Source organism: Emys orbicularis, chromosome 3 (assembly GCF_028017835.1).
Source record: "Emys orbicularis isolate rEmyOrb1 chromosome 3, rEmyOrb1.hap1, whole genome shotgun sequence".
Classification (NCBI taxonomy): Eukaryota; Metazoa; Chordata; order Testudines; family Emydidae; genus Emys; species Emys orbicularis.
Window position 1 is genome coordinate 102,577,533 of NC_088685.1, and position 24,137 is coordinate 102,601,669.

Here is a 24,137-nt window from a genome sequence, read left to right on the forward strand (position 1 = left end):
GTGTTCAGCATCAATAAGGTTTTTAATATAAAGTGAGAGGCAAAGATTTGCATGTAAAGGGGTTTTCCTTTTTTAATCCAAAAGCAGACTCTTCTGTAATGAAAATATGGCATGTGTGTGTGTACACACACACACGCACACATATATATATATCCATTTTACACAACTTTAATTTATAGATTTCAAAGTCATTTTGAGGTCTTTAAAATTGGTTCTTTTAGGTGATTTGCACAAGGGCTCGCTTGGCTGTAGTGTTTGATAGATGGTAATCTGTTTATAATTCACTTAGTTTAGTTCAAGAAATTACTCATTTTACCAAATACTCAAGATTATAGTAAATCAGCTATGTTTGATTTGATTTTCACTAATGTTATATTTAGGCTTTGTAGCAATTTTTCTAATAACCATGATGATTATTGTACTTTCATGTGCAGTAAAGACTGTTGGACAATATTTATCATGCAAGCATTTCTTTATGTGTAGTTGCTGATAAAAAAAAATTAACTTAATGTTTTCCTTCTAACAAGCAGATTGACAGTATTTTAATAACAGTAAGTATCAATATTCTGTTTAAAGAAACTCCTAAAATATATTTGAAGAATGGGTACGATCTTTCTCCTCAAATAGAAAAATCAGGAGTTGTAACTCAAATGGCCCAGCACATTATTTACTGAATACTCATCTGTGTGCTACATACAAGATCTTGGAAAAGCTGGCTGTAGTCCCTCATCCCCTACTGCATCACGAGGTTTATCATAGGCTGGTGGAGGAAGTTCTTGCAGAAGCCTCTAATTTAGGATGTTGACAGCACAACACTGGGGAAGAGTGAAGCACCTTAAACCAATGGTTCTCAACCAGGGGTACGTGTACCCTTGGGGGTACGTAGAAGTCTTCCAGGGGGGTACATCAACTCATCTAGATATTTGCCTAGTTTTACAACAGGCTACATAAAAAGCACTAGCAAAGTTAGCACAAACTAAAATTTCATATAGACAATGACTTGTTTATACTGCTGTATATACTATACACTGAAATGTAAATACAATATTTATATTCCAATTGATTTATTTTATAATTATATGGTAAAAACAAGAAAGTAATTGTTCAGTAATAGTGTGCTGTGAGTGACACTTGTATTTTTACGTCTGATTTTGTAATCAAGTAGTTTTTAAGTGAGATGAAACTTGGGGGTACGTAAGACAAATCAGACTCCTGAAAGGGGTACAGTAGTCTGGAAAGGTTGAGAGCAACTGCCTTAAACTGTTCCAGGAATTAGCATGCTTCTGCTGAGGACAAGCTACTACTGAGCTACTCTGGGATGTCCAGCCATACAATAATAACTCCCTTACTACCTACCCACTTTGAGTTTACTCAGGCAGATTAACAAAACTCTATCAAGAAGATGATGAAACTTGTGTCTGCTTGCAGAGTTTTTATGCAAACATCTGATTTTAGTGAGTTTGTTTTCTTCCTTGCTTGTATTGTGGGATAGAAAAACTATAATGACTAGTTTTGTTTTTGTGTATTTCTTGTCTCTCTTAGATTACAAGGGGTATTCAGGCTGTCCAAGATATAGTTGTACAAAAGGATCACAGACTTTCCCAAGCAATGGTTCGTTATGGCTCCGTACATGTCACGCTGTTAGTGATGCATTTATCCAACGAAGAAGAAGTTGGCACGTAAGTGTTTTGCTGTTAAATTATGTACATTAAAAATCTATTTCTTTGGTTGTAGGGAAGTTCAGGGAAGAAGACCCCATTTTAATATACATGTATAAAGGGTAACAATTCTAAATTTCCTGAGACTGATCATATACCTGCACTTGGAATGTTCAGAATAATATACTTTGGTGTATGCTTAACCCTTTAATTCTGAGTTGAAACTAAAGTGTGCAGTGGGCCCTGTGGGAGATGAAAGGGTTTCAGTTCTCTCACCACCTTACAATCCTTTATTTAGGCAGAGTTATCCATCCATGTCCAGTTCTGCAGCTCCTCCTTAGGCCTGGTTTTTCATCTCTCTTTCTGCTGTGAGTTAGCACAGGTAGTAGCTCCCCTCTGCTGGCTGACAGCTGCTTTTTGTTTTTCCTCTAGGTCAACCAACTTATGTAGTTAGTTGACTTTAGTTTCCCCAGCGCAGCCGGAGCCCGGGAGGGGAAGCGCCCAGCCGGGGGCACAGGGTCTGGAGGTCTGGGGGCTGCCCGGCAAACCGTGAAGCTGCCAGGGGGAATCCGCCTGCAGCTCTCCCCAGACACCTCAGCTCTGTGCAGCTGAAGAGCGGAGCTGCCCGAGCGCTACCCGCTTCACGGTTTGCCGGGCAGACCTCTAGACCCTGCACCCCCGGCCGGGCGCTTCCCCTCCCGGGCTCCGACTGTGCTGGGGAAGTGCCCGGCTGGGGTCGCAGGGTCTGGAGGCTGCCCGGCAAACCGTGAAGCCGGTAGCGCTCGGGCAGCTGTTTCGCGTGGCTGGGAGGGAGGAGGGGGAATGCAGGGCGCTCAGGGGAGGGGGCAGAGTTGGGGTGGGGACTTTGGGGAAGGGGCAGGGAAGGTGTGGAGTTGGGGTGGGGAAGGGGCGGGGCCAGGGCCCCGTGCCCCGTGGAGTGTCCTCTTTTTTTAATGTTTAAATATGGTAACTCTACTTCCATGACCTCCGTGACATCAACATAGCCTTATGCAAAAGACCCTGCTCCCCTGATGGGAGAGATACAGAGGCAGCCAGCAGGGAGAACAGGCCAGTCTAGACCTGTTGGGCACCCTCTTATCCCCCTAAATCCTCTGTCCCCTGAAATACAAGAGCAGGAGCACATGAGCTTCCTCCTGCCCTGGGCAATGGCCCAAGGAGGCCATTGCTGCCTTAGGGCAGCTGCTGTTGTGTAGTAGAAGCATGCTCTCAATGACTCCAGGTGATTTCACATCCTGCTGAAGTCAGCAGAATTGTTAATTGAGCTAAACTGTGAAAGTTCAAGAAGTGGGGGCAATATGGGGTTAACTGCTAATTAGAGATTGATCGTGGAAGAGAGATGCAGAGAAAAAGGAGATAACTGGCATTAAAATAAAACAAAAGCTGAAAGTAATACAATATAATAGGAGGCATTAAAAGCAAAATAAAAGTTTCTGTGAGATGGCTGGGGTGAAAGAAGGGTATGTTGGTTCAACAATAGCGGAACATATTGGTTGAGGTGTCTGTGCAGAGGGAAAAAAAATATGTTTCCAGGATGGGAATATGGCTTGAGGAAACCACAATTAAAAAATGTAACTGAAGTACCTTTGACTGTTGCTCACATGTTAACTGTCTCTTTCAGTTTACTTTGTCTAATTGCACTGTAGTCTCTTTGGACAAGGAATGTATGTTTTTTACATAGTTATATAGGTCCTACACAATGGGAGCTTGATCGTGAGTCGGTGATGTGGGCATTTAATAATAATGCTCTAGATTGCTTACAGTAGAGAATGAAGGTTTTTAGTTCTTTCCTGCATGTGTTCAAATCCATTCTTTCAAAAGATTAAAGAGTGAAAAGTTTAACTGTGCTTTCTTTGCTTTTATATACTTCACTAATTTCGTGTACAGAACACCACTAGATTTACAGAAAGAGACAAAGTGTTAAATAACTTTTAACAAGTTTGGTTTCAGCAAGGTACATCTTGGCCCTAAGTTGCTCTCGCATCTCAATGTTACAGCAAACAATTGGTAACTGTTAAAAATAAAAGCATAGAATAGAGAAAAGAAAGACAAACAGATATACCCCATATCTGACCCCCTCAGCACGCATATACGAACAGTTGAAAGGATTCTAATTTGCTTTGCTTATAGTAACTTTGTTTTTGTCAGAGACTTTTAAATTAACAATTTAGAAAAGAGCTGAGATTCATACTTAAATGTCATAATGTTTAGATTACATAATTCAGAAAAAACATGGACAGCTCCTAAAATCCGTTTTACATATTCCTAGAGGGATGTTTTGTTCCTGTCACTATTTCCTCACCCAGCTCTGAAATCTAGAGATCATTGTAAATTTCCTCTCTCATTATCTCTGAATGTTAATTGAACTGAGTTTAAAAATAGATAACAGTACCATGTAACGGTAATCTTTTGTTTCAGTCAGAATAAGTCATATTTAAATGTTACTTGAAACACTTTATAAATGGAAAAATAGGAATATAGAGTCAAATCTTGCTTGTTCATTTATATTAATATTGAATTTTCTAGGAATATTTGCTTGGGTATAGTGACCAGGGTTTGTCCCATCCACTCTACACTTAGAGAGCAATTCGGAGAGCTATAAAAATGTTAAGGTAGGATACAGAAAAATGTTAAATTGGCTAGAAAACCAATTTATTAAATCCACCTATAGACAAACCAGAGGTGAAAGTAAGCCCTGGAACGGTGTACCGGCAAGAAGCAGCAGCAGCGAGTTATATGGGCTCGTGGCTCCAGCAGTATTGAGGGTCAGGGGCCCGGCTCCACGAATGTTCGGGGCCGGGTCTCCCCCCTGGCCCCACCTGCTGCCCCCCACGCATCCCCTGAGTACCCCCTGGCATCCCTTTGCTGCCCCCGTGCACCTCCCTGGGTCCTGGAGCAGAGCCTGTCTCTCCCTGTCCCCTGCAGCTCCAGGCTGCCTGCCTGCATTAACTGCCACTGCAGGGTCCTAGTGCCCCCCTTCACTACTGCCAGGACAGGCTGCCCTTCCCCCTCAGACCCTTTCATTTTCCGGTGGGACCCTCCACCAGTACAGCCACCCCTCCTGCCTGCAGTCACCGCTCTTGCCCCCACACTGGGCAAGGGGCAGCCCCATCCCCCACCCCCAGTGAGGCTACAGTGAGGGGAAGCAGCAGGGGAGGAGGCACACATGTGATGGCAGCCCCCCCGGCATGGCACCCACCACAGGGGAGGCGAGGGAGATTCCTGGACCTGAGAGTGGCTCTAGGAGCACGTGCAGTGACAGTGGTGGGGGTGAGTGTGCTGCCAGGGGGAGAAGGGGGTCCCTACCTTAGAGCTCGCTGCTGCTGGCGGGGAGAGGGCTGGGGGGAGTCCTCCTCTCTGGCTCCAGTCCCAGGGTAGCCTGCCTGTACTCCAAACTCATCCCCAGCCCTGCCCCACCCCAGAGCCCACACCCCCAGCCAGAGCCCTCATCCCCATGCACCCTAACCCTCTGCCTCAGCCCTGAGTCCCCTCCCACACCCCAAACTCATCCCCAGCCACACCCCAAATCCACCCCCAGCCTCACCCCACAGCCCTCACCCCTGCACCCCCTCCCTCCGCACCCCCTCTTATCCCCAAACTCCCTCCCAGAACCTGCATCCCCTCCATCTGCACCCCCTCCCATCCCCAAACTCCCTCCCAGGGCCTGCACCCTGCACCACTACTACACCCCAGTCCCCTGCCCCAGCCCAGGGCCTGCACCCCAGACCTCCTCCCCCACCCAAACTCCCTCCCAGAGCCTTGGGCAGGTGGGGGGTGGAGTTTGGGAGGGGGGACAGAGTTTGGGCAGGGGCAGGTTCTGGGCACCATCAACATTTCTACAAACCTGCCACCCCTGCCGGCAAGAGCTGTTGCGCCATACCGGGGTGGACCGGCTTCCTCAGGCAGCAATTTAAAGAGCTGGAGCCCAGGGCCCTTTAAATTGCTGCCAGAGCCCTGCTGCCAGAGCCCTGGGGTAGCAGCGGCGGGGCTTGGGTGGCGATTTAAAGGGCCCAGGGCTCCTGCCGCCGCTACTGCCCCGGGCCCTTTAAATCGCTGCTGGAGCCCCACTGCCGCTACCCCAGGGCTCCGGGGACAATTTAAAGGGCCTGGGAGATAGAGGCAGTGGGATCCCCGGGCCTTTTAAATAGCCCCCAGAGCCTGCTGGAGCCCTGGGATAGCGGCGGCAGGGCTCTGGTGGCTATTGAAAGGGTTCGGGGCTCCCGCTGCCTCTACCACCCCGGGCCCTTTAAATAGCTGCCGGAGCCCTGCCGCCGCTACCCCAGGGCTCCAGCAGCAGGGCTCCAGAGACGATTTAAAGAGCCCTGGGGCGGAGTGGCAGGCGGAGCCCCGGGCCCTGCTGCTGGAGCCCCGGGGCTCTGTCGGCAATTTAAAGGGCCCGGGGCTCCGCTGCGGTAGCAGCAGCTAGAGCCCCGGGCCCTTTAAATCGCCCCCTTTAAATCGCCCCCTAACCCCAGGGCTCCTAGCCACCTCTGCAGCTGGGAGCTCAGGGGGTGATTTAAAGGGCTCGGGGCTCCCAGCTGCTGCTACCACAGCCCTAGGCCTGGGGATTTAAAGGCCCCGCCTCTTCCAGTGGAGGCCATGCCTCTTCCTGTTGAGGCCCCGCCCCTCCTCAGGACTCCGGAGTACCGGCAAGTCCTTTAAGTTACTTTCACCCCTGAGACAAACACACACATTATAAAATCACATACAACTAATTCTTCAATGAGACAAAGCCAAACTGAAAAGACTATGCTCTAATCCAAAACTGATCCTTCACAGCCTATCCATCAGGCAAAACCGGTGTCAATAGATGGGCTTGTGAGGTATATTCAGTTAATGGGGGACCCAGTACCACTGTTAAAGGCCCTCTTTTGAAAATTATGTATTACCAGTTCCCAGAAGCAAAAATCTAGAGACTGTCAGCTTGATGTCCCAGTTGATGTCAACTGTTTGCATAAGGCACACACACAAAAAAAGTGATCATGTCTAAGGTAACCAGGACCTGAAACGAATTAGCAGCCACTAGCAGCCTGTGGAACAGTAGGCTAATACGCTTCATTTGTAATATCCTGCAAAGAAAGGCAGCTGAATCTGCACTTGCTGAAATTTGTGAGACATCTTCATGTATATAGTTCCACGTAGAGCACATTGCAGTAATCCAGCCTGGTGGTAGAAAAGGCCTGAGTGACTAGGGAGGTGTACATGCATAAGGAACAGTCAGACCCCTTTGTCAAGCACAGATGAGTAAAAGTACGTTTGTCCACTGATCCTATCTGGGCATCCAGAAACTTACAGGTTTTATTCATATGGTGAAGGTTGCAAACTTCATTTTAAAAATTGGCAAGGATACCCTAATGAAAAGAACGTATCACATCTGCTGTTACCTCTAGATGTGTTCCTAATTCAGCCAACATCACTTTTTACCTGAACTAGGTTTCAGTCAACCATCTAATTCTCACCCAAGCCTCCAGTACCATAGAGACATTGGAAAAGTAGAGGGAAGTGCTGTTCAGATATGATTATAAGAATGTACACACACCCGTGTAGGTAAGTGTATGTGTGGGCATAACGAATGAAATAACCTACTATACCTGATAAGATACGAAAGTTCTCAGTTGCCATGGTGATAGCTTGCTTATAAAAAGAATCATAGGGGTGGAAGGGACCTTGAGATGTCATCTAGTCCAGTCCCCTGCACTCATGGCATGACTAAGTATTATCTAGACCAAATACTAAAGATAGAATCTACATCATTAATTTTGATCTATCAGTGCCTCTAAGGGTACACTGCAGACTCCTTACATCAGCGTATAGAGTACATACACTGCATGCCTTCCTAGCATGTGTATAAATAGCAGCGTAGACAGTGAGGGACTGCTTAGGTGAGTAAAGACATGCTTGAGTCCTTAAGGTATATACCCTATGTGGCTCCTTATACATCCAAGCAATACCTCCCCTTTCTACACAGATACTTTTTAGCAGTGTTATGACCTGCTGCTGGAGTCTTTCTCCACTGCTGGGAGTTGCTGAAGCCTTTCCCCTCCACAGGGAAACACTCCAGCAGGAGGGAAAGATATTGGCAGGGCAGAGGCAGAGGGGAAAGGATCTGTCAGCTCGCAGCTGCTGGAGCCTTTCCCTGCCACAGGGAGTTGCCAGAGGCTCTCTCTACCACAGTGAAAGACTCCAGCTGGGGGAAAAGCTCTGACGGCGTAGTCGGTGTGGAGCTGCTAGAACTTTTTCTTGCTGCCTCCCCAGTGCCAGGGCCTTTCACTGATGTGTGTAGCTACACACTGCTTCATGGACACAGCCTGCTTTTTACTGCGGTGTGTAGCTACATGTACCCTACGCAGTGCCACAGTAGTGTGCAGTATAGACATAGCCTAAGAATGTATCTATTTTACAGGTAATTACTGCCACCTAGTGACTATAAAGTCAACATCCCATCAGTGAAGTAAAAGGTTAATATTTCATTGACAATAGCTAAGGAAAAAAATCATTGCAGTAGGTGGGGAATACCACATACAATACAACTTCCATCACTGAATTGTATGTCTTATTGCCTTTATGGCACTAAAAATGTACTCGTTGATCTCTCTACCTCCTTGAATCTGAAGTCATTTCAAGACAAGTACAACCATTTCACATATACAAAAATATCTATTGAAAATGGTTATTAAAATGCTAACAGATCTTGTTTCTCAACTAAAGCATACATTTATTCTTATATCTGCATGCCACTTATCTCCTATTATCAACAAGATAAAGTAAGGAAAGTAATAGTGCTTCCTATCCCAAAGAATCCCAAAGTGCCTTGTAAATAGATTACAATGATATACAAACTGTTACAAAGGATCCTTTCAAGCATCCTTTCACTGGAGTGAAACACAGCATCTGTTTAACAGAACACAGTAACGTTATGCAATAGTTTAGGATAGGAGGTGAAGTAAAATGCCATATTTAATTGAAATTTCAGGACAAATTAGGGAAGCAGAATGTTAAGTAGTAAAGTTGGAATTTGGCCAGTACACTGAAGATTTCTGGAAAGTTTGAGCAAAATAGCTCTTGAAAGAGTGAACAAAAATATTCTTCCCCCTGAGCAGCAATCTGGCAGGGGACCCCAATCTTCTGTGTGAGGTACCTAAAAAATGACTGTCCTTTGAAATTTCAGACTTAAATGAGCAGTGCATATTTAAAAAATACTAATTTTAAAAGAACAAACTTATGTTTGAAAATGCAGAGTTGCATATATACAGTAAGCAATTCTTATTAGATGTGATGCACAGGAGTTAAAAAGACAATCTATTTGAAATCTAGTCTGTTTTAAAAAACGAGTTAAATAGTATTTTGTGGTATTACACCTATCATTATGTCCCCCAGACAATTTTTGTGGTTTTACATTTTTTAATTACAAAAAAATTCTCTGTTGCTCTGTGAAAGAGACATAAAAATGGAAAAACTGACAAATTAGTCACAAAGGGAAACAATGAAAATGACAATACACAAAGTAAGCAAACTGAAAAAGAGAATTTTTTCCCTTTGATTGTTGAAACTGTCCTGTTGACTATTAGTAAGTGACACAAGCTCAGTTAATTCAAAGCAAGGAGCAGAGCTGTAGAGCTAGAACAGAGACAGAAGAAGTTCAGCGTTAATGAGACTTCCTTAAAGATGTGCCCAATGCTTGGATTTTGTCACAGGAATTAATGTTGGCTGAGTACTGAACATGTGCATTTGAAAATTTTAAATTCTGTAGGCGCACATTTATGCTCAAATCCTGGTCCCTTAGAGTCAGTGGGAGATTTGCCATTGACTTAAATGAGATCAGGATATTGCCTTTAAAGAGCAATGCAGTATGCATCTTTACACAACTAGTTATATGTTGAGTTTCAGAAACTGGTTATGAGACTCACATAGTCTCACCAGCTCTCTAATATCTTTGTTGTTCCCTCAATATGCATTTGAAGAATGTTTCTGATTGTGTGTGGCAATCAAAGACCTCATTGCGCCTATGATGCTTCCCCAACATCAGATCTCTGTTTAACAATCTGGGACTGCACTGCACTGATGCCAGGCTAGCCCAAAGTGTGGCCATGGTCAGTCATATTTACAGTACCATCGCCTGGGACCAGATCCTCAGGTGTAATCTGACATAGCTCTCTCTGGCAACCCCCACACTCTGCGCTATGCTGGGTTCTTAGCTTCCTCTTCCAGACAGTCTCAGGAAGGCCTCTGTTCTACTTCCTAGATATAGAGCCGTTTTTAACAACTGTGATTCCTTCTCCCTGGTTCCCAACCCTCTTCTGGGCAGAAGGTTACACCTCTAACACCCTTGTTTCTGGAGAGTATATGGTTAAGCGTAACCATGTGTTCCTGGAAAATAAATATTTTCTCAACAGCATCTACGTTCTGATAGGGAGTTTTGGCAGGGAAGGTGTATGAACAATAAGGAGTGGATACATTGGTAACCACTCACAAAACAAAATACTCTACTCGAGGCTTTAATAAATGTTTGCTCTGTGACTTGGGCAAGTCTGTCTCAGTTTCCTTTTCTATAAAATGGGGCAAATAATACCTATAGCACTGTTATAGGTATAAGGTAATACAAAGGTGTTGTGAGGCTTAATTAATAAAATTTTGAGGTCCCTGAATGGAAGACATACAAAAAATTAAATTATTACTATATCAAAGAGATTTTTCTTCCCTTCACAGAGCAGTTGGTGCTCTTTTAGAAAGCAAAGATGCAATAGAAGAACTCCTACAAGGAAAACATTTGGATTTATCATTTCAAGGAATTGATGATTTTAGAAATGAAGTTGTATTTGTGAAGTTTGCAGCGAGTCATCATACAGCCGTGCTTACGGAGATATCAGGTAAAACTCGTTAATATCATTACAAAGTACTCAGAATGCTATTCTAAGATCTTGCTAATATAGGACTATGTTATCCACTAAATGGGCAGTAATTACAATTGGAGCTTACACATTCTTCTGTTGGGAGGGCTGGCATTTCAGACCACAAAATTCATGGATTTTTTGAGCTCCATGGAGGCCCTCTGCCTCTGCAGTGGTTCGTGGCCCATCTTTGCACTGTCCATCCCAAAATCCATGTTTACTATCTGCCCTAGAACCACCCTCCTAAAGGAAGTTATCTACATCATGGAGGAGAAAGATAGGTAAGTTAACGTTGATTGAGTCAGGATTAATTTCCTTACAAGTTTCATGGGTTGGGTGTGTTGAGACAGTGCATCTCCATGGCTTCCCCCTTGATTCACCTCATTCCCCATGCTCATACCTGAAACCTCATGGAGTATCCTGAGAAGGCTGAAAAGGCAATAATATTCCCTCTCTCACCCTGGGTCATAGAAACATACGATTAGAAGGGATCACAAGGGTCATCTAGTCTAACCCTCTTCCCAGATCCAGGATTTATTGTGTCTAAACCATTCAAGACAGATGGCTATCCAGCCTCCTTTTGAAAACTTCCAGTGAAGGACCGCTCTAGGCAGTCTGTTCCATTGTGATTCTGTTACTAGGGTTAGGAAGTTTTTCCTGAGATTTAATCTAAATCTGCTGTGCTATAGTTTGAGCCCATTGTCTCTTGTCTGGCTCTTTGTGGCAAGAGAGAACTTTTCTTCATTATTTTTTTGACAGCCTTTCAAATATTTGAAGACCGCTATCATGTCCCCTCTTAATCACCTCTTTTCCAAACTAAACATACCCAGTTCCTTCAGCCTTTGCTCATACGGCTTGCATTCCTTCCCTTTGATCATCTTTGTCACTCACCTCTGGATCCTTTCTAGTTTCTCTACATCCTTTCTATACATTGGTGACCAAAATTGGACACCGTATTCCAGCTGAACCTAACCAGCACCAAGTAGAGCAGTACTATCACCTCCTGTGATTTGCATGCTATGCCTCTGTTAATGCAATCTAAAATTTCGTTTGCTTTTTTTTGTAACAGCATCACATTGTTGACTCATGTTGAGATTGTGATCCAGCACAACTCCCAGATCCTTCTCAGCAGTGCTGCTGCCAAGCCAGTTTCCCCCTTCTGTATTTGTGCATTTGTTTTCTATTCTCTATAGCGCCTTACATTTGTCTTTGTTGAATTTCATTTTGTTGTCTATAGCCCAGTTCTCCATTTCATCAAATACTTATACCCTACCCTTGCTGTAATTGAGGGTATATCATCCATAATTAAACCCACTGGATTAGAAACAAACAACAAAAACAAATAGAAGGTCAAATGCAGACCCTCTTCCCATGAGTGTGAAAGTTCCCCAGCCAATGGGACATGGGCAGACCAGGAGAAGGGTGTGACCTGAGAATCTGCCTCACGAAGTGGGCATGGGGTGTGTGTAAAAGTCCGTCACTGTATTGGTCTCCCGGGGCACCCCCTGAACTCACATAGCTTTTGGTCTTTGTTTCCAGGCAGCCAACACCACACCTCCATCCAAGGCTCTGCTCTCCTCCTAGGTCTGACACCAGCTGAGCTGGGCTTTTCCCTTTTACATCTTCCCTTCAGGCCTGACATGCCTTGCAGGGGTGGTAGGGCTGCTTGAGCCCAGTACAGTCCGTTAACCTCATCACATACACCCTGTCACAGTCCCACGTAGTTTCTTCAGTCTTTGGGCTGAAGGTAGCCTCTATGGAGGAGCTTTGGAGCCATGCTGCAGATTGTAGAGTGAGGATTCTCCCCCCCCCCCCACCCCCACCCCCCCATGTATCTGCTCAGCACCTAGTCTGGCTTCTCAGACTGAGTGCTGTGCTCAGAATTTGAATTTAAATAAAAACAGACATGGCAAACATAAATGTTGATTGTGTTCCTACTGCAAAGTGTTCTAGGCACATACCTTTTATATTTAAAAATAATGAATTTTAATAATTACTTGGAAGAAGTGTCAGGTATAGGTATCAGCATTATTTTATGTTAGCAGCAGCATGATATTCTGGTTTTCATGGCAGTTGTGGGTTCATCATGAAATCCAAAAGATTGGAGTGTAGATATCACTACTATTTTTCTTTTTCTAAATCTAACTCCAATGTATTTTAGAACAGAAAGGCCTGAAAGAAATAAAAAAACAAGCTTATTTTGTGGCTCATTCTTTTTTTTTAGCCTATCTATAATGTATCTTAAGATCATTTAGCAGACCATGTTAGTAACTTCTTATGTCTGATTATGGAAAAAGCCCTAATGAAACTGTAACTATGCATTCTCTTTTCAAATTATTTAATTTAGATATTCATACACATTTTTAAATGCTTATTGAAAGCTCTAAATATCTATAAAAATATCTATAAATACAAAAATAAACACAGCATTTACTCCAAAACAAAAAGAAATAAAACCATTCTGACCACAAATCCCCATAATTGGTAACCACATCCTTGAAGTGTAGTGATACAATGCAATAACTGTACAATTGCTATTACTGTATTTTAGTATTCATGATCCCATAAGAACATAAGAATGGCCATACTGGGTCAGACCAAAGGTCCATCTAGCCCAGTATCCTGTCTACCGACAGTGGCCAATGCCAGGTGCCCCAGAGGGAGTGAACCTAACAGGTAATGATCAAGTGATCTCTCTCCGGCCATCCATCTCCACCCTCTGACAAACAGAGGCTAGGGACACCATTCCTTACCCATCCTGGCTAATAGCCATTAATGGACTTAACCTCCATGAATTTATCTAGTTCTCTTTTAAACCCTGTTATAGTCCTAGCCTTCACAACCTCCTCAGGCAAGGAGTTCCACAAGTTGACTGTGCGCTGTGTGAAGAGGAACTTCCTTTTATTTGTTTTAAACCTGCTGCCCATTAATTTCATTTGGTGGCCCCTAGTTCTTATATTATGGGAACAAGTAAATAACTTTTCCTTATTTACTTTCTCCACATCACTCATGATTTTATATACCTCTATCATATCCCCCCTTAGTCTCCCCTTTTCCAAGCTGAAAAGTCCTAGCCTCTTTAATCTCTCCTCATATGGGACCCGTTCCAAACTCCTAATCATTTTAGTTGCCCTTCTCTGAACCCAAGTTAGATTAAACTGATTTTGAAAGACACATTAGATTTTTTTGAAAATTTTCCTCATGATTTCACTGCAGAGTTAAGGTTGTTTGGACACCTTAACTTGTATTTCCATATACTGTACTTTTTAACATTTAACCTTAATTTTTTGTATTTTCTGGGTTTGCAATGCTTGTTTTGGGGAGAATTACAGCAATGTATTATATCCTAAATTGCTGATATGTACTGTCAACCTTTGAGGGGTCAGGAGAAGAGAGTGGGGATTTGGGGGGAGGAGAAGGAAGCAGAAATGTCCATAGGCCTTGGTAGAGGGTGGTGGGGAAAGGACTGTTTTTGGGGAAAGGAACCACATTAGAGAGAATGGCACTACATGAAGAAGAGATCTGTGCTGCAAGGACTTCCCTTGTATTGCAACCTCAGTGCATATTGTAGCAAAGGCAGCAGTACCATGGGGAGCCTTTCAAGTACTGGATGCCCAAGCTCACATGTGACCATGCAACCTGCAGCAGTAACAGATGGGGCCAAGTGATCTGCTACTGAGAACTTTTGACATGTGAGTCCAGTTTCTCATGTCACTGGCTCATTTCAACTAACAGAATTGTTGCATGCAGATTAGCTGTAGAGGAAGGGTTGAGTTTTCTCTAATGTCAAAATGGCTTCCCTTGAGAGTGACCTCAGCTGTCAATCTAGCCCTATTTGTATAATCCTAACAATTAAATATAGCAAATATAGCAATTGTTAATTGTTAGCTTCATTATAACCTGATTTTTTCAAATGTAGTTTGTGCATGAGATTTAATTAATCTTAACTATATGAACATTTTGAAGAGTCTTTTATTCTGATATTGAGATCATTTGGGGGGGGGGAAGTTTGACACAAAGTGCTAACTTTCTTAAAGTACACATTCTCAAATGAATTTTAGTTCAAACAAATGAAAGTTTTTACTTGTAAAATCTCAGAAAATTCACTCTGGACTCTGTAATTCTGGGGAGGACACGTATTCTTAATAAATCACAGAGAGGTTGAATCCATGCTTTAAGTGCAAAACTCAACTCTGTTTTAACTATGGACCCACAACCACAACCCACTTCTTCGTAACAGCTATTGACTTTGGCACATCAGATCAAACCTGTCATAAAATATAGTTCTTGAAGCTCAGTTAGTATGAGTATATATCAAAAATAAGTGTAATATTAACTGAGTTCTGCTCTCCAGAAAAGCAGCAGATGGTGCCTGGGTCAAAACAAAACAGAGAAGACACATCATTGCATCCCTCTAAAATCTGGGCTTAAAGTACGTTGTTCATAAGTATTTAATAAAAATATCTCAGAGCACAAGAAATGTCTCTAGTTTGTCATTGTCCTTTTAAGCTATGCCAGCAATTTCAACTATTCCTTGGAAAGGTTCCCTTAAAGAGATTTTCAGTACTGATGAATGATCCTTTGTGCTCTGAGGAATATGAGTTCACGCCATTTTTTAATATGGGCATAACCCATATAGGACATTTTTCACAGTAGCAGAGACCACAGCCATCATATTGTCTCTGGTACATCCCAACAGCATATGTTAATAAAGTCTTGTTCAATTTTTCTGTGCTTTCTCCAGTATCTCATGTATCAGTTCAGTTTCCCAAGCACCTTTTGATTTTAGAGTTTATTAGTCTGTACTTTATAAAAGACGGAATGACAGACAAGCAGAGGTAGGGAACTTATTCAGCAGTCTACAATAAAGTACACTGCTGCTGGGTACAGTTTTATTATTTGAAGCAGCTCCTGAATTAGAGGTATTTTTAAAATCCAGCCTGCTGGAAATGGAATAGTTCTTTCAAATCCAAAGTGATTTCAGTGGTTTCTAGCATTATTATTTCAAGTACTTTATCGCCTTTTAGTCCTATGGTAAGTCTGCTTCCCCACTGTCACGTCCCAAAATCTCATTGGACATTTATAAGATGATTATATATTATACAGAGACAATTTTAGAAAGCTATGGTAAGATCATTCGTAACCTGATTGCCCTTTTCCAGGTCTCCCATGTAAGAGAATGAATGGTGGCTGTTTGTGACCTAACTGTTTGGGGTTGTTTATTTTTTGTCCAGACTTGTGTGTTTTGTTTTAATTATAATATAATATATACTATTAAAATATAATAGTACTGTTTGCTTTATCCAAGCCTGGATGGACACAGTACGTTTGAGCAAGAGTAAATACCTAGTTGTTGTACTTGGTTAGTGAGATGTAATGAAATGTTGGAGGGTGAAATATTTCAGCTTTGGTCTTCTCTCTAACCAGAGAAATCAGATATGCTACAGACCAGAATAAGTCTGAGTTTGAAAACTTCAGAGTAAATGATTCAGATCTTCAAAATAATCCCTGGCTAAAGTAGCTTGGACATTGAAAGCCACCATCTATAAAACTGTAAGAAAGTGAGAGCACTTGTGAGTAATTTTCTAAACGATTTCAGATTAGTTGTCCAGATTCTGAGACTGGCATAAGATATGATCAAACTTTGACCCTTCGTCTTCAGTAAGACATTCATTTACAGTAAACAAACTCATCGTCAGATCAATGTATCATTAAAACCTCTACATCAAGGTGTGAGGGGAAAGGGGATAACAAAGCTGGGTATTCTTGGGCAAGTCACCACTCTGTGCCTCAGTTTCCCCATCTGTAAAATGGGGATAATGATGGAGACCTCCTTTGTAAAATGCTTTGAGATCTGCTGATGAAAATTGCTATCTATGTAAGAGAACTGAGGACATCACTCTTCATCTTTTCAATGGTTGCAATTGCAGCCTGCTTAGGTCATTCCTTAGATTTGGGCCTATATTTCAATCTCCAGACTTCTGCAGTAATATTTGCATTAATCTGGAATTAATTTTGAAACAACATGGGGAGCTGAAGAAAATGGCAGAAAACTGAAATTGTCTGACTTGTGACTTTGATTCTGAAATCTTTAACTGTCAGGCATCTGACATTTAGAACTTAGTTGCTGCAGATTCCTGGAATCAAAGTACAGTAACTCTTAAATTCCCAGAGAGTAGTTATCAGTGGTTCACAGTCAAGTTGGAAGGGCATATCAAGTGTGGTCCCACAGGGATCAGTTCTGGGTCTAGTTCTCTTCACTATCTTCATCAATGATTTAGATAATGGCATAGAGAGTACATTTAGAAAGTTTGTGGAAGATACCAAGTTGGGAGGGGTTGCAAGTGCTTTGGAAGATAGGATTAAAATTCAAAATGATCTGGACAAACTGGAGAAATGGTCTGAAGTAAATAGAATGAAATTCAATAAGAATAAATACAAAGTACTCCACTTAGGAAGGAACAATCAGTTGCACACTTATAAAATTGGAAATGACTGCTAGGAAGGAGTACTGCAGAAAAGGATCTGGGGGTCATGGTGGATCACAAGCTAAATATGAGTCAACAGTGTAACGCTGTTGCAAAAAAAGCAAACATCATTCTGGGATGTATTGTAAGCAAGACAAGAAGTAATTCTTCCACTCTACTCCGTGCTGATTAGGCCTCAACTGGAGTATTGTGTCTAGTTCTGGGTGGCACATTTCAAGAAAGATGTGGACAAATTGGAGAAAGTCCAGAGAACAACAACAAAAATGATTAAAGATCTAGAAAACATGATCTGTGAGGGAAGATTGAAAAAATTTGTTTAGTTTGGAGAAGAAAAGATTGAGAGGTGACATGATAGTTTTCAAGTATATAAAAGGTTGTTACAAGGAGGAGGGAGAAAAATTGTTCTTAACCTCTGAGGATAGGACAAAAAGAAATGGGCTGAAATTGCAGCAATGGAGGTGTAAGTTGTACATTAGGTAAAACTTCCTAACTGTCAGGGTGGTTAAGCACTGGACTAAATTGCCTGTGGCAGTTGTGGAATCTCCATTATTGGAGATTTTTAAGAGCAGGTTAGACAAACACCAGTCAGGGATGGTCTAGATAATACTTAGTCCTGCCATGAGTGCACAGGACTGGACTAGATGACGTCCTGAGGTCCCTTCCAGTCCTATGATTCTATTTGCCACAGTAGTTATGCCATTATTTTTTATCACAAGTATATCATATTCTGTGAAAACAAACTCAATTTTCTGTATAAGAATAATGCTAAATCCCACTTTTTGTTTGGTCAAGAAGTTGTGGGAATGGATCTTTAGTATATTGTCAGTTATTTATGTGTATCAAAAATTAGGTTTCTTACTTTTTAAATAAGTATCTGTTTCCTTGACATCTCAAAATGCAAACTTTTGAATGTTGGCATGGGTGAGAAAAAATTAGGCAGATTTTTGTATGTGGCCCATACGCTCAAAGTGTCAAAACTTTATAAATAACAGGACAGAACAGAGACAAAAATCCAATTTTTTTAAATATACTGAAGTCCTTCAAGCAACACAATTTAGAATATCAGCTAAGAGTAAAATAATTCAACAAGAAGACCCACCATTTAGTTTTAGTGTTTTGCTGAGAAAACAAAAAGTACTTCTTTAAATGTAAAGAGATGGCAATTAAAAAAACCCCAACAGAACCAATTCAAGATAAAGGTGTATTTCTAACCTTAATGAAGTCAAGACCTCTTTTTTATTTCTGTTCCAGTGTTACACAGCATTAATGTACAGTTCTTATTCAGGCAAATCTGAAGTCACTGGGGATTAGGACTGAGGTCCCAATTTGGGAACTAGCTCCACACATGCACAGGGAGCCGATTGCAGGATTGGGGCCTAATTCCACTGGATTTAATTGGAAAATTGGGAATTTTGTTTGGACACACACAATACAAATATTTTTAAAAAAGATGTCCCTTTTACCTGTACCAGACCTGTACAAGACTAGTTTTACATATATAGAAAATGCAAGGTCAGTTGTGATGTTTGTATGTGTAAGCAAGAGAATATTGAGCAGGAATAGGGAGGTGTTGTTACTACTATGTACAGTATTAGTGAGAACATTCCTAGAATATTGTGGCCAGTTTCTGTATCCACAATTTAAAAAGCATGTTGACAAATTGGAAAGGTTTCAGAAAAGAGTTAAGAATAATTTGAGGTTTGGTAAACCTACCTTCCAGGCAGAGATTAAAGAAACTCAATCTATTTAGTTTAACAAAGAGAAAGTTAAGAGGTGACTTGATCACAGACTGTAAGTACCTACGTGGGGAGAGTATTTATATTGCTTCAGTCTTCACGGCTGAGGATATTAGGGAGATTCCCAAACCTGAGCCGTCCTTTGTAGGTGACAAATCTGAAGAATTATCACAGATTGAAATGTCATTAGAGGAGGTTTTGGAATTAATTGATAAACTTAACAGTAACAAGTCACCGGGACCAGATGGCATTCACCCAAGAGTTCTGAAAGAACTCAAATGTGAAATTGCGGAACTATTAACTATGGTTTGTAACCTGTCCTTTAAATTGGCTTCTGTACCCAATGACTGGAAGATAGCTAATGTAACGCCAATATTTAAAAAGGGCTGTAGAGGTGATCCTGGCAATTACAAACCGGTAAGTCTAACGTCAGCACCGGGCAAATTAGTTGAAACAATAGTAAAGAATAAAATTGTCAGACACATAGAAGAACAGAAATTGTTGGGCAAAAGTCAACATAGGTTCTGTAAAAGGAAATCATGTCTTATTAATCTATTAGAGTTCTTTGAAGTGGTCAACAAACATGTGGACAAGAGGGATCCAGTGGACATAGTGTACTTAGATTTCCAGAAAGCCTTTGACAAGGTCCCTCACCAAAGTCTCTTACGTAAATTAAGTTGTCCTGGGATAAGAGGGAAGATCCTTTAATGGATTGAGAACTGATTAAAAGACAGGGAACAAAGGGTAGGAATAAATAGTAAATTTTCAGAATGGAGAGGGTTAACTAGTGGTGTTCCCCAAGGGTCAGTCCTAGGACCAATCCTATTCAACTTATTCATAAATGATCTGGAGAAAGGGTAAACAGTGAAGTGGCAAAGTTTGCAGACAATACTAAACTGCTCAAGATAGTTAAGACCAAAGCAGACTGTGAAGAACTTCAAAAAGATCTCACAAAACTAAGTGATTGGGCAACAAAAAGGCAAATGAAATTTAATGTGGATAAATGTAAAGTAATGCACATTGGAAAAAATAACCCCAACTATACATACAATATGAGGGGGCTAATTTAGCTACAACTAATCAGGAAAGAGATCTTGGAATCATCGTGGCTAGTTCTCTGAAGACATCCATGCAGTGTGCAGCGGCAGTCAAAAAAGCAAACAGGATGTTAGGAATCATTCAAAAAGGGATAGAGAATAAGACGGAGAATATCTTATTGCCCCTATATAAATCCATGGTACGCCCACATCTTGAATACTGCGTACAGATGTGGTCTCCTCATCTCAAAAAAGGTATACTGGCATTAGAAAAGGTTCAGAGAAGGGCAACTAAAATGATTAGGGATTTGGAACGGGTTCCATATGAGGAGAGATTAAAGAGGCTAGAACTTTTCAGCTTGGAAAAGAGGAGACTCAGGGAGGGTATGATAGAGGTATATAAAATCATGAGTGGTGGGGAGAAAGTGAATAAGGAAAAGTTATTTACTTGTTCCCATAATATAAGAACTAGGGGCCACCAAATGAAATTAATGGGCAGCAGGTTTAAAACAAATAAAAGGAAGTTCTTCTTCACACAGTGCCCAGTCAACCTGTGGAACTCCTTGCCTGAGGAGGTTGTGAAGGCTAGGACTATAATAGGGTTTAAAAGAGAACTAGATAAATTCATGGCGGTTAAGTCCATTAATGGCTATTAGCCAGAATGGGTAAGGAATGGTGTCCCTAGCCTCTGTTTGTCAGAGGGTGAAGATGGATGGCAAGAGAGAGATCACTTAAACATTGCCTGTTAGGTTCACTCTCTCTAGGGCACCTGGCATTGGCCACTGTCGGTAGACAGGATACTGGGCTACATGAACCTTTGGTCTGACCCAGTATGGCCATTCTTATGTTCTTATTTCTGACAGTACTGAGATTTTTAATCTAGTAGACAAGGCATAAAACTATCCAATTCCTGGAAGCAGAAGCTAGACCAATTCAGATTAGAAATAAGATGCAATTTTTTTTACAATAAGGATAATTAACAATTGGAATAACTTGCCTAGAGGTGTGGTGGATTCTCCATCACTTGAAATTTTTAAATCAAGAATTGATATCTTAAAGATAAATTGTTGCTCAATCATAAATTACAGGCATCACTTGGTGAAATTCTACTGCCTATGTTATGTAATAGGAAGGACTAGACAACACAATTGTCACTTCTGCCATTAAAATCTAAGAATCTGTTTCAAATAACAGTGCCTCGTTTTTTATCCCTTTCCCATACAAGGAATAAGAAGACGAGAATAATGTGAAAACAAACATACATTGCTAGATTGCATTACATTGCTTTTTTCTATTTTCAGAAATCAGTAACTTCCAGGAGTGTTGAAATGGAGAATATATTTGAGAGGTAGCAGAAAAATCCAAAAACTCTTTTTAATTTACATATTTTCTTCCCAAGTCATGACCTCTGCTTCTGTAAGTGAAAGAGATCTGGATCTAGGATGAGGACAAGGAAGAAGGGGAATACTCTCCCCAACCTTTGTAGTAGCCTCTACATTGATGCTCTGGGGAGATCCTGTTCCATGGATGGGGGAGTAGGGGGAGCAGGTTTAGAGGGAAGCAGGGCTTGAGGATGGCTGTTGTCTTCAACATTATCCTCTTGGAAACTCATGAGGAACCCATGAACAAGACAGAATGATATGATGTAAACTGAGAATGAGAAGTCAGTGTCTTTTCTTTTGTGTGAAATTTTTCTGAGTCTGAGATAATCTGGACAGCTTCAGCAAGCATTTCACCACTGATCCCAAGTGTGAGTTACACAATGCAGTAGTAAACAGCATCTTCACTCAGTGGGGAACCCCAACTTGGGAGGGCAAATGGGAAGTGCAACATATACTGCTCCGGGGGATTTCAAGGTCAGTACTTCTGGGGTGATGCTCTCCTCTCTTGGACAGATCACTTCAGTTACGCCTTCCATCCCATCCTACAACTACCACCTCGGGTTCTACAGAGGATTCAATGAGACAGCGCACAGGTTATCCTGATTGCCTCCAGATGGCCCAGACAGTTCTTGTTTCCAGGCCTCCTACAAATGTCATCCTGTCCTATCAGCATTTGCACCTTCCCAGATCTCTTGATCCAAAAAAATGGCAGGGTCAAGCATCCCAAACCCAATGCTTTTCATTTCATGGCTTGGTGTTTGGATGGGCATCGAGCTAGAATGTTCTTGCTCTGAAGCTGTGCAAATCATTCTTAATAGCAGAAAAGACTCCACCAGAAAATGTTACCTAGCCAAGTAGAAACATTTCTCTGTTTGGGCCCAGCAAAGCTATATATCTCCAGAGACAGTGGATATTCCTGCTATTTTGGATTTGTCTTTTTACCCTCAAGATGACAGGCCTTTCCCTGAGAGCACTATGTGTTCACCTGGTGGCAAGTAGCGTGTCACTTGCCAATGGACAGTTACTTGATCTTTACCTACCCGGTAACAGCCAGGTTTTTGAAGGGCCTGATCAGAACCTTTCTGTCGGCAAAGAAAGCAACCGCTCATTGAGATTTTAATTTAGTGCTTATGACTTTCAGTAAGCCACACTTTGAACAGCTAGATACGTGTTCAATGAAGGTTGCCTTCCTCATTGTCATCACCTTGGGCAGAAGGGTTAGGGAACTTGGGGCCTCTTGGTTGAAGGGTGAGGCCACAATATTCCATAAGGATAAGGTCTTGCTATGACTATGCCCGAAATTCACTCCTAAGACAGTGTCAGAATTTCAAATAAACCAATCAATTCACTTACCTGTGTTTTTCCTGAACCCCTGTGTCTCTAGCAAGGACAGGAGACTTCATTCCCTTGATATGAGACAAGCATTGGCATTCTAACTAGAGAAAGCGAAACAGATAAGGAAGTACCTTGACTGTTCGTTGCCGAGCGAGTATGAAAACAAGCTGTATTTTCTCAGAGGATCTCTCAGTGGAGCGCTAGCTGTATCTTACTTTGTTATCAATTGACACAGCTTCCTCCCCCACCTGGTGTATGGGCTCACTCTACAAGGGCACAAGCAGTCTTGGTAGCATCATATCAATAGATACCCCTGTGTGATATTTGCAGGGAGATTCACCCACACATTCACGAGATATTACGCCTTGGTCCAGGACTCCACCGCTGATGCATCATTTGGGACAGTGGCTCTACAAGCAGCTATATCATCTGCATCCTTGCACCCTCCTCCTCTCTGAGTACTGCTTCTCAGTCACTCACAGTGGAATATACATAGGGACCAGCACTAGAAGAAAGGGAAGTTACTTACTTTGTAACTGGAGGTTTTTGAGATGTGTGATCCCCTATCTGTATTCCACTACCCTCCCTCCTTCCCCACTGCTTTGGATCTTGACTAGATTTGCAATAGAGAAGGAATTGGAGAGGCATTTGGTATGCCCTGGCCCTTATACCCTTGATGTGGCGCATAAAGAGAGCAGCGTCACAGGAACATACAAACAGACACCACTTGCAAGAATTTTCTGGTCTCAGGTGCATGTGCATCCACAGTGGAATACAAATAGGGACCGCACACATTGAAGAAGTTACAAGAAGGTAAATAAGTTACAAGAAGGTAAGTAACTTCCCTTTTTCTTTGTAGGTGGAAGCTTTCTATTTTACTAAGTCCTCCAATGCATCCTCTTACTTTCCTACACCATAGGATGTCAGTACACAGAGCCCCTAGTGTTGGATTGACCCTTACCTTTCCCATTAACTTCAATTACATGGTACCTTTATCAGATCCCATTAGTAGTAAGTACTGTTGGGGTCTCTCTTCTTTGTCCCACATCTGGTAGCAATGCACTTTCCTTTTTTCTCTCCATTAGAGCACACAAGCCCAGAAAGCTTATCTCCATTTCTTCAGATCCCTACTTTTGAAATTTCAGAATCAGAGTTCCAGATAACAAAATAGCACAGTGTCATAATGTAACTGTGCTGTGTGTTGCATATTTTTAGAGATTTGGAAATACTTAGAGTATAGTCATTTTGGAGTTGATTTTGAGCATGTTTTATTTGTCCAAGTTTGAATTAGGCTTGTGATCAGAATTTTTGCGCTTTTAGTTTAATGTTAAGAGTTCTGTTCATCCAAAGCTCAGAACTCTGAGCTAGATACAGAGTGTGAAATCCTGGCCCATTGAAGTCAATGGCCAAATTCCCATTTGGTTTCAATGGGGCCAGGATTTCATGGTGGGACTCTGTGGGCTTTCTTGAATTGATATGCCTCCATTAATTAGTATTTTCTTTGCAATTTGTCTGTACTAAATTTGTGCTTACAGTTCTCATGGATCTTGAAAACATAACTCCTTCCTTTCACCATGACTTTTATCTCAAATATG

The 24,137-nt window shown here is 41.8% G+C and overlaps 1 protein-coding gene across 1 annotated transcript in view; it reads left to right on the plus strand.

Moving 5' to 3' along the window:
* The window catches only part of AKAP7 (A-kinase anchoring protein 7), a 166,905-nt gene that overhangs the window by 21,741 nt on the left and 121,027 nt on the right, over positions 1-24,137 (plus strand). Inside the window, exons 4-5 of the mRNA XM_065401184.1 lie at positions 1,543-1,679; positions 10,383-10,543. Coding sequence (XP_065257256.1) covers positions 1,543-1,679; positions 10,383-10,543 — 298 coding nt within the window. The remainder of the gene's footprint in view (positions 1-1,542; positions 1,680-10,382; positions 10,544-24,137) is intronic.